This window comes from Lonchura striata, chromosome 9, assembly GCF_046129695.1.
Source record: "Lonchura striata isolate bLonStr1 chromosome 9, bLonStr1.mat, whole genome shotgun sequence".
Classification (NCBI taxonomy): Eukaryota; Metazoa; Chordata; class Aves; order Passeriformes; family Estrildidae; genus Lonchura; species Lonchura striata.
Window position 1 is genome coordinate 89,707 of NC_134611.1, and position 12,492 is coordinate 102,198.

Genomic DNA, 12,492 nt, shown 5'->3' on the forward strand with positions numbered 1-12,492 from the left:
GCCGGTGCGGGCAGAGCTGTTTGGGGATGACTCCCCAGGAACTGCGGGGACTGTCGCTCTCCTGGCTGAGCACTTGGGTTTGCTCATACCAGCCCTCGGGTGCCAAACACCACAGGCGTCCCTGGGGAGCAGGCGGGGGGACAGGAGTGTCCCCAGAGTGCAGACACGGAGACCTGGGACACAGGTGTGGGTGGGGACGGGATCTGCCGCGGGTGGGTGTGCAGGACTGGGGACAGCTGGTCCCCCAGGTGCAGACAGAGCCACAGGGATCCGCGGGCTGCAACACAGACCCATGGCCATGCTGACAGCAGCACCGGGACCAAAGGTCCCTTTAGTGTCACTGTTATCTGTTAAGCCACAAACATCACGTGGCTGTTTGCTCTGCTGCTTTGAAGATGTCTCTGCCCCCACCCAGCCCATGGGGTTCTCACCCCCCGGAGCTGCGGCACATGTCAGGCGCGGACTGCGCCCGGCAGCGCGGCTGCTGCCGGCCCTGCGCCCCGCCCGGGCCCGGGCAGCCGCGCGGTGACCGCGGCCGTGCCGGCGAGCCTGGCCCCGGAGCTGCCGGGGCTGCGGGACAGCCCGTCCCGCTGCTCAGCCCCGGCTCCGGCTCCGTCTGCCCGGGTTTTGGGGCACACAAGACGAAGACACCTCGCAAGCTCCCCCCTCCGAAGCCGCTCTTCCCCTGCTGTGTTGGCTGGCGCTCCGTGACCTTTGAGCGCCAGGGTCCGGCAGGCTGATAAAGGCCGGGAGGGCTGTGCCGAGCTGCCCACGCAGTTTATAAAAGCACTACGCAAGGCCCATCCCGCTGTCCGTCTGTCCGGCCGGCCGTCCCTTCGTCCGCACAGTGGCCGGGGTGAAGATGCTGCGCTTGGTTGGGCGCGCCGCGCGCTGCTGGGGCGCGAGGTGGGCACTGCCGGGGCCGGAGCGGGCACCCCGGGGCGCCCAGCACCCCGCGGCTTGGCAGAGGGCATGGTGAGCACCCACATGGACCGGGGGGGCTGGAGACATAACCAGGGTAGGGCTGGGGAGCTGGCTGAGCTCTGAAACCTTGCTGGGGAAGGGGAGCCTCTCCCTCCTCCCTGCAGCACTGCCAGGCACAAGGAGCTACCAGGGATTTGGGGTGCTCCCAGCCTGGGCTGCTCGCTGGTGGCATCTCCACGGGGCCACCCTCTGTGCCCAAGGCTGCCATGGGATTGTTGCCGCTCGCTCTGTCCCACAGCCTCTCCAGTGCTGCTGGGACTGGCACCTGGCCCAAGGACGTGGGCATCCTGGCCCTGGAGGTGTACTTCCCTGCCCAGTATGTGGATCAGGAGGAGCTGGAGCGGTTTGATGGTGTGGAGGCGGGCAAGTACACACGGGGCCTGGGCCAGAAGCAGATGGGCTTCTGTGCCGCCCACGAGGACATCAACTCCCTGTGCCTGACCGTGGTGCAGCGGCTGGTGGAGCGCGGGCGCCTCTCCTGGGATGCCATCGGCCGCCTGGAGGTGGGCACCGAGACAGTCATCGACAAATCCAAGGCCGTCAAGACCGTCCTCATGCAACTTTTCCATGACTCTGGCAACACTGATGTGGAGGGCATCGACACCACCAATGCCTGCTACGGGGGCACGGCCTCGCTCTTCAACGCAGCCGCCTGGGTGGAGTCCAGTGCCTGGGATGGTGAGTACAGGCAGGGACCATGCTGTGGGGCTGGATAATGGGTGGGTGCTGCTGGGACAGGGGAAGGAGGCAGGAGGTGGCCTGAAACCCAAAGATGCTCCAACTGCAAAGGGAGCCATTGTGCCTCCTCTCTGTCACCCCTGGTTCTTGCCCATTTTGGTGCAACACCTGGCAGCATGGAGATGGGAACACACGAGGGCCGTGGGATGGAGGCTTCCACCCATTGGTGGCCCTGCCACTGCCTCTGTCCTCCCCCAGGTCGCTACGCCGTGGTGGTGTGTGGGGACATCGCTGTCTACGCCACGGGGAACGCGCGGCCCACGGGCGGTGCCGGTGCCATCGCCATGCTGGTGGGACCCAACGCCCCGCTGGTGCTGGAGAGAGGTCGGTGCCGTGAGGCCCTGGGGGTGGCGAACTGATGGGTGCTGTCCCTGGGGGCCATGCATCCATGCCCCAGCCCTGGGCAGAGCTGCTCAGCCAGACCCTGCTGGCTACTCCAGCATGCTGGATAGCCACATCCCTGTGGGCACTGTGGAGGGCTCAGGGAGGCTGCTGGATTCCAAGGGTGGCACGGCAGGCAGCACCCCTGGGTGTTTGCCACCGGGTGGGACCTCCCAGTGCCGTCTGACAGCTGGCTCTCCCTGTGCCCCCAGGCCTGCGTGGGACCCACATGGAGCACGCCTATGACTTCTACAAGCCGAATCTGTCCTCTGAATACCCGGTGGTGGACGGGCAGCTCTCCATCCAGTGCTACCTGCGGGCACTGGACCGCTGCTACGCCGTGTACCGACGGAAGGCGCAGGCCCAGTGGCAGCAGGGTGAGTGGCAGCACCTCTGAGGTGCCCAGCGCAGCCCCTTGGATACTGATGGCCCCGTGTTGCCTCCCAGCTGGCATCCAGAGGCCCTTCACCCTCGATGACTTCAAGTACATCATCTTCCACTCGCCCTTCTGCAAGCTGGTGCAGAAGTCGGTGGGACGGCTGCTGCTGAATGACTTCTTGGCCTCCCCCAACCCCGACACAGCCTCCGGTCTCTACAAGGGGCTGCAGTCCTTCCGGTGGGTGCTTGTGCTGTGTCCTCATCCCGCAGCCCAGCCACGGATGTGCTGGTCTGGGGTTCCAGCTGGTCTCTCTCTGGGCAGCGGTGTGAAGCTGGAGGACACCTACACCAGCAAGGAGGTGGAGAAGGCATTCCAGGCAGCCAGCCAGGACATCTTCAACCAGAAGACCAAGCCCTCCCTGCTCCTCTCTTCCCGCAATGGCAACATGTACACACCATCCATGTATGGCTGCCTGGCCTCCCTCCTGTCCCAGTGAGTCCCCCAAAACACTGACTTGGGGAGAGGGAAGAGCTAATTTTGGGGAGGGCACTCCCTTGGCTGTATAGAGGGGCAGAACTCATCTCCCAGTCCTCATCTCCCTGTGCCTCAACAGGACCTGATCATTTCATTGCACACAACCCTCAGTGTGGATGCATCCTGCTCCAGACCATCTCCCTGCCAGACTTTTCATCCCAGCTTGCTGGAGTTGGGCCAGTACATAAAGCCCTTCTCTCATCACCAGGAGGATGAAAACCCTTGTTGTCATGCCCAGTAGAATGAGTGACCCCATGGGAAAGGAGTCATGGGAACAGACAGGCTCTGAGAGGAACAAAAGCCTTGTCCTGGGGCTCCCTGGCACCACTGCACTCCAGGGCTACGCTCCCTCAGAAATATGGCCCCAAGGCTCTGCCTGCCTACAAAGGCGGCAGCCCCCTACACTGCCCCCACAGCCCTGCATCCCCATCCCCCCTCAGCCCAAATGTCCTGTAACCCCCTCACCTCTCTCTTCAGGTGCTCAGCGCGGGACCTGGCCGGCTCCCGGATCGGTGCCTTCTCCTACGGCTCGGGGCTGGCTGCCAGCATGTTCTCCTTCCGCGTCTCGCAGGATGCGGCCCCAGGTGGGCCCCAGGGGAGAGAGGGACTGGGAAGGGAGGGCAGCGCGGGGCTGTCAGTGCTGCCCTCTCACGTGTGGGGTGCCCCTTGCCAGGCTCACCCCTGGACAAGCTGGTCTCCAGCCTGGCTGACCTGCCCGCTCGCCTGGACGCCCGCAAGCGCGTGGCCCCACAGGACTTCGCCGAGATCATGAAGCGACGGGAGGAAACCCATCACTTGGGTGAGTGGGGCTGGGGGGAACTGAGCCTCCCCTCTTGGGACCCCACAGCACCCCGGAGCATCACTGCCCTCTCCCCGCAGCCGACCACGCTCCCCACGGCTCCCAGGCGGATCTCTTCCCCGGAACCTGGTACCTGACCCGGGTGGATTCCAAGTACCGCCGCGAATATGCCAGGAAGCCCATCTAGAGTGGGATCACCAGAGTGGTGAGCCCTGGGGAGGGGGATGTTCTCTTTCCTGCTGTCATCCCTGTTCATTCCCCACATCCGGGGCTGGCCTGTGTGGGAAAGTTTCCTTTGTACGGGTGGGGAATGGCCAGCAGTGGCTCAGGCCCCAGAGCTGTTGGAGATGGCAGCGTCTTCTGCAAACACCTGGGCAGTGCAGGGGAATAAATGGGAGGGGGCAGCAGCCCGGCTCTGGCTCCTGGTCTTGAACGGTCTCCTCCAGCCCCAGGTCCCTCCCAGTTAACAACTACCAATCTGGATCACAGCTGCTTATGGGATTTATTCCATTGCCACTTGCCCTGCTAGACATGGGAGTAGGCCCTGACAGTCTGGGGGACTCAAGTAAGCCTCAGCCTCCAGTTGCCAGTTTACTGGGGCAAGATGGCATTTTCCCCATGATGTCATTAAATTGAAATATCCTCATGGTAAAACCTGTGGGCAGGAGGGCACAGGCAACACGATGGCTCATGGGGGTTCTCGTGCCCCTTGCAGTGCTGCTCTCTGGTCCATGTCCTGTTGTGGGACTGTGGCCAGACAGGACCTCAGCAGCACAGGAACCTTTGCACCCTTCAGCAAACAGCAGCAGGGCCAGGGAGCAGCAGGGGCAGGAGGGAGCGGGTTTGGGGTTGAGGACAAAGGACCACACAGACAAGGCACCACATGCTCTCTCCTTCTAGACCCTTTATTGAACGTGGGCCACCCCAAACCTAGTGTGGGGGTCAGGGATGACCATGTGCAATGATTCCCCAGCTGGGGGAGGGTCCAGATACTGTGGCCGTGGGGAGAGTCCTTGTCAGCAGTTGGGGTCTACGGCAGGTGGAGCTGGAAGATTTCTGTGACGCTTGGCTTTAGCTCGCTGAGGTTGGACAGGGGGGCTGAGAGCCCCACGACACTCCACTGCTCCCCTGCCACCGTGCTGGAGCTGTGGTAGGACAGGAGCTGGGCCCCTGCCTTGCTCAGCAGCCCTGGAGAGGAGCACAGGAATTAGGGACCACATGCTGCCCACTGGCCCATCGCCCAGCAGGGAGCTGAGCCTCTGCTTGCCCCAACCCCCCACTCAGAGGTCCATTTCTTCTTCCACCTCAAGTCCTTTGCTCAGCATCACTCAACCCTCTACCCAAACCCCCCATCCATCCATCCATCCATCCATCCATCCATCCATCCATCCAGCATCTGCTGCAGCAGGGGCTCAGCCCTAGCTCGGGTGCAGGGGTTCCCCAGGCTGTCCCTGCAGCTCAGGGCTGACACAGGGCCTCACCGGTCAGCGTGGCCAGAGCACTGGTGTCAGAGGCTTTGGCTCTGTAGATAAGGAGAGGGCCAGACAGAGGGGCTGGCAGCTTGAAGGTGGCCCCGTTGATCTGCCGCAGGACCGGGGTGCTGCCCTGCACCGTCCCCGTCACCTGGTGTGGGGTGCCCTGCAGGGACACCTGCACCAGGCCGGTGCTGCTGTCGGGCTCGGGGGTCACATCGCTGTGGGTGGTTGTGACCTGCAGAGAGACACGGACACTCAGTGCCCAGGTCCTGCGTGCGGCTGGGGCGGGGCAGGGATGTCCTCGGAAGCACTCCAGGGAACACCCAGCATCAATGCTGCATTAACAGCAGGGTAGGCTATCTCCAGGCTCATGCTTTTTGGTGGGGAAGGCACACCAGGCTGGGGTGCAGAGCCTGGGTGTCCACGCACCTTCAGCCCAGCCTCCTGGGCCAGCAGTGTGGCGTTAACCAGGGTCACTTCCTTCTGTGTCCCTCCAGCCAGCATGCCCGCAGCCACAGCAGGCGTCAGGTAGCTCCCAGCCTCCTTCAGGGGTGTCCCTGGGGTGCAGGGAGGAGGTGTGCATGAGCCAGCAGCAGAGAGGTCAGGCCTGCAGTGGAGTGGCCAGCCTGGGGCTGGTCCTTCCACCCACCCAATCCATCCATCCATCCTTCCCTGCACACTCTAGGACTCCAATCCCACTGCTAACCACCCTCCTGTCTGTCTGTTCTCCTGCCTGCCCATTGGGGTCCCACACCCAGGCTCACCTAGGGTGCAGACCTGCATGCTGCCCTGCACTTGCTTGCCCGCTGTGCACAGCACTGTGCCCAGGGCCTTGCCCAGGTTGATCCAGGGCTTGGTCTGGGGTGCAAAAGCCTTGCTGAGAGCCTGCCCATTAACCTGCAGGAGAGAGTGAGTGGTGAGAGCCTGCCAGGATCCCCCATGGAGCATTGCTCCCAGTGCACCCATGGGTCACAGCTGGGGTAACTGAGGAGGTCAGGTGCGGCAGGGGACTCACTACGCCGGTCAGCCCCTTCCCCGTGGCCATGTCCACAATCTGCATGGCGATTTCCTTGCCACAGCGGCTCTGTGCCTCCCGTGTGCTGGCACCCAGATGTGGGCAGGAGATGACATTGGGATGGTTCACCAGGTCACGGTCCTTTGGGGGCTCCTGCAGACACAGTTCCATCCTGCCATTAGCTTCCAGCACCTACCCGGGAGCTCGGAGGGAGCAGGGGGCATTTACCCCACCTCCTTTGCAAGGAGAGAAGCTGAGGGCTGCTCCTGGTCCCAGCCCCACAGGGTTTGCAAGGCTGCCCTGCCCTGGTTTGGGCAAAATTAAGGCAGTGCTGAGAGAAAGCCAAGCTCGGGGGGTCCCCACAGCCCCACTCACCTGTGTGAAGACATCAAGGGCAGCCCCACCACACTGCCCCGACTGCAGCGCCCGCAGCAGCGCGCCCTCATCCACGATGCCACCACGGGCACAGTTCACCACCTGCACGCCACGGCGGCACTTGGCAAAGGTGCTGTCATTCAGGAGCCCTGCGGAAGGAGGGCTGTGAGCACGAGGGGGCTGCCCCAGCTCCCCCCAAACCTCCCTGTGACCGTGCCCGCTCCATACCCGTGGTGGAGGGCAGCAGCGGCGTGTGCACCGTGATGAAGTCGCAGCGGGGCCAGATCTGCTCCAGCGGCAGCTGCTCCACACCAAAGGTGGCTGAGACATCAGGGGTGATGATGGGATCGTAGCCGATGGTCTGAGGCAGAGCGGGCGCTCACTCGTACAGCCTGGCACAGTGGCTCTGGCCAGGTCAGGAAGGTCTATGCTCCCCATCGCTCCTCCCTGCCCTGTCTCCTCACCTTCATGCCAAAAGCCTGCATACGAATGGCCACCTCCCTGCCGATGCGTCCCAGCCCCAGCACGCCCAGCGTCTTCCCGTTCAGCTCCATGCCCATGTACTGGGGAGTACAGGGAGAGTGAGTGAGCACGCCCCACACGGACACCCCACCCAGAGGTGCTTCACTGCCTCCTACCTTCTTACGGTCCCACTTGCCCTCCTTCATGGAGGCAGCTGCCTGCGGGATCTGCCTGAAAAGGAGGCTGTGGTCAGTGCGGGGCAGGGCGCTGTAGGGCACACCTGCCTGCATCCTGCCTTGTGCTCACCTGGCCAGGCACAGGATCATCCCGCAGGTGAGCTCGGCGGCGCTGAGGCTGTTCCCAGTGGGTGTGCTGGGGATGGAGAGTGGTGTCACTGGTGTGTGTCCCCCGGGCTGACAGGAATCTGTGCCTCATAAGGACGGAGGCACACAAGGTGGTGCCAGGGGCACCATGGGTGGGGAGGGCACCCTATTGAAGTCTCCCCGGCCTCCCCAGGAACACGGGCACGGATGTCCCCACACTCCTGCTCTTACTTCATCACCAAGACGCCTTTCCTGGTGGCTGCCTCCACGTCCACATTGTCCACACCGGTGCCGGCTCTGCCCACCACCTGCAGCCTCTCTGCCGCCTCCAGAACCTCGGCCGTGACTTTGGTGGCCGAGCGGACGATGAGCCCATCGCAGTCCTAAGGGGTGACAGACACCGCGAATGGGACCAGGATCGGGGTCGGTGGCCCCGGATGAGTGACGGGACGGAGACAGCCGCTGCCGGGGTCCGGGACCTGCCGTGCGAAACCGGCCGGGCTCTTGCATCAGACGGGAGGCGGGGACCGGTCGAAGGGGTCCGCTGCCACCCGGGACCGCCGGGCTGCAGCTGTGCCCACCCACCCATGCGCTCACCCACCCACCCACGCGTGGGTGCAGCCCTGCCTCACCCGGATCTCCCGCAGCAGCTCCTCCTTGCTCAGCCCGGGCTTCTCTGTCACCCGGAGCCCGCCGGCCTGCAGGATCTCCCGGCAGCAGGGGTCCAGGCTTTCGCTGATCAGCACTTTGTGCAGCTTGCCCAGTGCCATGGCGGGAGCGGGCCCGGCGGGACGGGGACGGACGGGACGGGACGGGGGTGGCGGCTCCCTCCGCACGCCGCCGAGAGGCTGCTGCTGCCCCTCCGCCGCGCTAAAAGGGCTGCGAGCGGTGCACGTTTTTCGGGCTCATTGGGTCCCGTCTCCATAATCCCACCTCCTTCCCCTCCCCGCCCCAGCCCCCCCTCATCCCCCCCGCCCCCGGGGGGAGGGAGGGAGGAGGCGAGAGGTGCGGGGCCAGGTCTGGGCCGGGCCCCCCAGCAGCCCCAGAGAAAAGGAAGGAGGTGCCCTGCCAGGACCCCGTGAGTCGGGGAGCCACGAAAACCGGGGCCAGCCTGTCCCGAGCCTGCGCACCACGTCCGTGCCTCAGTTTCTTCGTCCCGCATATGACAGCTCAGTAGGGCAGGAGGGGGGCGGCAGTGGCAGCCACGATGGCGCGGGTGGCTCCCCACAAAGCTGGGGGTACCGCTGGCAGGGAGCAGCCCAGTCCATGGCGAACCCAGACATGCCGTCTCCAGCTCGCCCAGGAATGGGGATTCCCCAGACGCTCAAAGAGAGGCAGTGTCGCGGCCCCTGCCCACCCCCGACTTTGTGTCTGTTGTTGAGCAATGCCCCTGATAAGGTGCCGGGGACGCAGGCCCAGCCCTGGCCCCTGGCTCCCAATGCCGTGGGGTGCATGGGAGCCACCCAGCAAACGCCCTCCATGCGGCAAGAGCCAGGTGACTGCGTCCAGTGACCTCGCAGTGGGAAGTGCTGGCCCTGAGACACGATGGTGAGGGGTCCGGGACACAGGACATGAGGATGGCAAGGGATGCGGCCAGATCTTCACAGGCCACCTGGACCAGACACACCCCAGATCCTGCCCATGGGGAGCAGGCCCTGCCTTCCACCACTTTCCACGCATGGGGGGTGGGCAGAACCCACCCTGTGCTGCCAAGCCAGGTCCTAATGGGATTGGGCCCGTCCGCAGGCTCTGCGTACCCGGGCAGCAGGTCTGGACCAAAGCGCCCTGTGTGAGACCTGGATGGCCCTGGGGGCTGTTAAACCAAGCAGAGCCCAAGTTGCGGACCTGCCCTAGCAGACAGGAGGTGGCCAGAATAAGAGGGCTGTCCTCGCCACAGGCAGCGCCGCCGAGGTGGGGGAGCCCAGCGCGATGTACAGGCTGGAGCTGTGCACAGCCCGGCACCGCCCACCGCCGCTGCTGCCCCGCGGCCGCGCCAGGGAACAACCGTGACGCCAGAGCGGGGAAAGTCCAGGGCGGCCGGCGCGGGGTGAGAGGTGCGGTCAAGGGCAGCGGCTGGTGAAATCTGCAGCGACCCCGAAAGGCCCCTCGGCAGGGAACTGTGACCCGGGCACCGCCACAGGGCAGCCTCGCCACCGCCTCCCGCGTGGCGTGGGCTGGGGACACCCGTCCTGCGGGACCTGCTGGGGCTGGGACCGGCCCGCGGCCCCGCAGCCCTTGGCACAGCCGGGCGCCAGCCTCTGTTCGAGCCATCGGGACCTTGCTCCAGGTGCCCGGAGGACACACCAGGACCTGCCATCCCGGCGCCCTGCTCCCCGTGCGAGCACCGCCCGGGCTTGCCCTGGGCCTCGGTGGCTGCTCTCCCACGCCCGTGGCACGTTTGTGCGGAGGACACGCGTGGCCAAGCCACCGCTGCCCGCGGCAGCGCATCTGCCGGCTTTTCCCGGCCAGCTGGTGCCCTCTCCTGGGGATCGCGGCCGGAGGCACGGCCCCGCGGCACCCCGGGCCTCGCCGCGGGCCTGCCGGGACACGGGCAGTGCTGGCGGGGTGGCTGTGCCGTGTCCCCCAGTGCCTGGTCCCCAGGAGAGCCAGATGGAGGGCACCCAAAGGCTGGAGGGCACCCAAAGGTAGCAGGGCCAGCGGGATGGGTGCCGGGGGACTGGGGCTGTGGTGGCTGATGAGTCACAATGGGGATGAAGTGCGGAGGACAGGGGCGCCCAGCACCCCTCTGCTGACCCCATTTGTACCAGGTGTTGTGTTTAGAATAAGAAATTTGGCAGAAAAGAAACCCACCCGTGTTCCAGCTGCTCTTCACAGATCAGAGGGCTGGGGACAGCTGAGCTGAATTTCTGGGTATAACCAATTTGGCACTATAGGTCTGGCCGTGTTCAGCAGGAAATTCCATGAGTGCAGCTTCACAGATAGTGCAGCTTATTAATTCAACACCATAGGTTTGGTCACATTCCATAAAAACCTTCTTAATCACAGATTCATGAATAGAGCAGTATATGGGAGCAGCAGAAATACTGATTCAGAATTGCTGGTGATAAACTCACCAACTGCAATAGAATTTTAACTGTAACAATAAAGTCCTGTGATGATAATAACAATTGTATGCAGAAACTTACCACGAAGGTGTCACCACTAGGGAGGAGGGAGAGGAAAGTAGCCTGTTCTGTCTCCTAGGTATTTTTGGGTCTTCCTCCTAATCAGGTAAAATTCCTACCCTCCTTATATCCAGCCCAAACTTCTATCCTTACTCCTCTGTTATGTAGAGCACAATCTAAGTGGAGAGTATGAAGCTACAGACATGGCACCATGTACTAAGTACATGTACATGTATTAAGCTTATTAGCATATGCAGAGGGTGTGTGTTAATATTCAAATGGCCCTTAATCAGACAAAAGTTACGGTTTTTTTGGCCACTGTGTCCTCCAAATTTCTGGTCATATGACTTTGATCCATTTGTCAGAGCCAAAGCAGAATCACCCCATCACAACAGGACCTCCTTCTTCTTTCTTGCCACTCTCCATCCACACAGGTAACACAGAGGGTATGAGAGGAGCCCTGGGCCCTCGCCTGGCTCCTTGGTCATCATTCCACACAAGGGCAGACTCTGCTTGGTGGCAGGTGGGTGGCCATGGGGGACAGCTGGTTGAAGGGCTGTGGCAGTGCAGGACAGAGGAGAATGGGGCCAAGCAACAGGGAATTAGGGGGAGAGTCCCTGCAGAGAGAATGGGGCCAGGGGAGGAGTCAGGGGCACTGCTGGAATTGGGATGTCCAGCAGGTAAAGGAGTTGGGGCTGCCAAAGGGGACTGGGGTTACTGGAGCTGCATGGGGAATGGCAAAGAAGAGGAAAGGGGTGGGGGAGATTGGGGGTGTTTGGTTGGGATGGTGGGTGTTCAAGGGGATTTATGAGGATCAAGGGCTCTAGGAACGTCCCAGTGGAGGACTGGGAAGTCATGGAAATTTAGAAAGCAAGTGAGGGTGTTGAGGGACTGGAACAGTACCCGGGGACTCATGGGGCTCTGGGGTGGCAAAGGGAATTGGGGATGTCATATTTGGATGACTGGGCAGGAAACTGGGGCGTCAGGATGGATGTTTGAGGGTGCCATGGGGTATCTTGGCTAATCGGGTGTCTTTTGGGGAGACCATGAATTTGGAAGAAGGATTGAGAGGGAAGAGGAAGGGATCATGGATTGTTCCTGGGAGACTGAACTGTGAGGAAGGATTTGGGCTCAGTCCAGAGGGACTGGTTGGAGTGGGGAATTGGGGTGAGGGGGTGCATGTGTCAGCGGGGACAGGATGGTGCCTGGGTGAGGGGTGGCTGGAGAGGTTAAGGGTGGATGGGCAGAGGGATCAGGGAGAAGGCAGGGGGAGGCAGAGGGAAGATGCAGGGTCAGAGGAATGGATGGAGGGAGGGAAGGAAGGATGCGGGGTCAGAAGGAAGGAGGGAGGGGAGGATGCTGGGGGGCAGGGAAAGATGAAGGATGGAGGAAGGGAGGAGGAGGAGCAGGAGGGGGAGCAGAAGCGGGCGGAGCCGGCCGGTGCCGCAGAACCGCCTCCCCGGCGCACGCTGGGCCGGCTCGGCAGCGCCTGCGAGGAGCTGGCAGCCCGGCCCGGTGTCCCGGTGGCCGGCCCGGTGCTGGCCGGCCCGGTGCCGCCGGTGCGTTGGCCGGTGCCGCCCGGCCCGGTGCGGCGGAGCCCGGCGGGGCAGGATGCGAGCCCCGAGGAGGAGGTGAGGAGCGTGTCCGTGGCATCCGCGGGTGAGCGTGTCCGGGGTGATGCGGGTCGGGATGTCCGCGTGTCCCGAGCATGCGGGGGCTGCGTCGGCCCACGCGGGGCTCTGGTGATGCCGCGACAGGTTGCGGCCCAGGAGCCCCCCGGCATCGCTGCCGCCGGGATACGGGCGGGATCAGAGCGTGCCCCCTCGGCGCTGTGCAGGGCCGGACGCCCCCTGCCCCAAGCCCCATTCCCTCGGGTTGTGGATGTCCCTTCCCGCTGCTGGG

General features: G+C 63.6%; 3 protein-coding genes across 4 annotated transcripts in view; 2 read left to right on the forward strand and 1 right to left on the reverse strand.

Annotated features, from left to right (window-relative positions):
• The first annotated feature begins 683 nt into the window (after positions 1-683).
• HMGCS2 (3-hydroxy-3-methylglutaryl-CoA synthase 2) lies at positions 684-4,235 on the forward strand. 2 transcript variants are annotated; one of them, XM_021545864.2, is made up of 9 exons: positions 684-906; positions 1,223-1,662; positions 1,921-2,046; positions 2,316-2,480; positions 2,551-2,719; positions 2,804-2,974; positions 3,494-3,600; positions 3,690-3,815; positions 3,896-4,235. In XM_021545864.2, exons 1-9 carry the CDS (start codon positions 863-865, stop codon positions 4,000-4,002), a joined length of 1,455 nt encoding a protein of 484 aa, XP_021401539.1. In that variant the 5' UTR covers positions 684-862; the 3' UTR covers positions 4,003-4,235. The 2 variants fall into 2 exon arrangements, with proteins under 2 accessions (XP_021401539.1, XP_021401538.1); XM_021545863.2 differs by having other exon boundaries at positions 686-975.
• Positions 4,236-4,704: 469 nt separating this feature from the next.
• On the reverse strand, positions 4,705-8,343 carry PHGDH (phosphoglycerate dehydrogenase). Its single transcript, XM_021545865.3, has 12 exons — positions 8,098-8,343; positions 7,697-7,848; positions 7,449-7,514; positions 7,319-7,373; positions 7,145-7,243; positions 6,909-7,041; positions 6,681-6,829; positions 6,306-6,458; positions 6,055-6,187; positions 5,720-5,847; positions 5,297-5,525; positions 4,705-5,003 (listed from the first exon to the last, which is right to left on the reverse strand). The coding sequence occupies exons 1-12, from the start codon at positions 8,233-8,235 to the stop codon at positions 4,846-4,848; spliced, it is 1,593 nt and encodes a 530-aa protein (XP_021401540.2). The 5' UTR covers positions 8,236-8,343; the 3' UTR covers positions 4,705-4,845.
• A 3,780-nt stretch (positions 8,344-12,123) lies between these two features.
• The window catches only part of PDE4DIP (phosphodiesterase 4D interacting protein), a 36,347-nt gene continuing 35,978 nt past the window's right edge, over positions 12,124-12,492 (forward strand). Inside the window, exon 1 of the mRNA XM_077785245.1 lies at positions 12,124-12,221. Coding sequence (XP_077641371.1) covers positions 12,202-12,221 — 20 coding nt within the window. The 5' untranslated portion in view covers positions 12,124-12,201. The remainder of the gene's footprint in view (positions 12,222-12,492) is intronic.

Bases quoted from the DNA above. Each gene is read 5' to 3' on its own strand.
- HMGCS2 (XM_021545863.2), top strand. From the start codon at position 863: ATGCTGCGCTTGGTTGGGCGCGCCGCGCGCTGCTGGGGCGCGAGGTGG. The intron at 1,663-1,920 runs GTGAGTACAGGC...GTCCTCCCCCAG, and splicing joins GGAGTCCAGTGCCTGGGATG to GTCGCTACGCCGTGGTGGTG. The intron at 2,975-3,493 runs GTGAGTCCCCCA...CTCTCTCTTCAG, and splicing joins CTGGCCTCCCTCCTGTCCCA to GTGCTCAGCGCGGGACCTGG.
- PHGDH (XM_021545865.3), bottom strand. From the start codon at position 8,235: ATGGCACTGGGCAAGCTGCACAAAGTGCTGATCAGCGAAAGCCTGGAC. The intron at 7,042-7,144 runs GTGAGGAGACAG...GCTCTGCCTCAG, and splicing joins TGCAGGCTTTTGGCATGAAG to ACCATCGGCTACGATCCCAT. The intron at 5,004-5,296 runs GTGAGGCCCTGT...GCTCCTCTCCAG, and splicing joins TGCTCTGGCCACGCTGACCG to GGCTGCTGAGCAAGGCAGGG.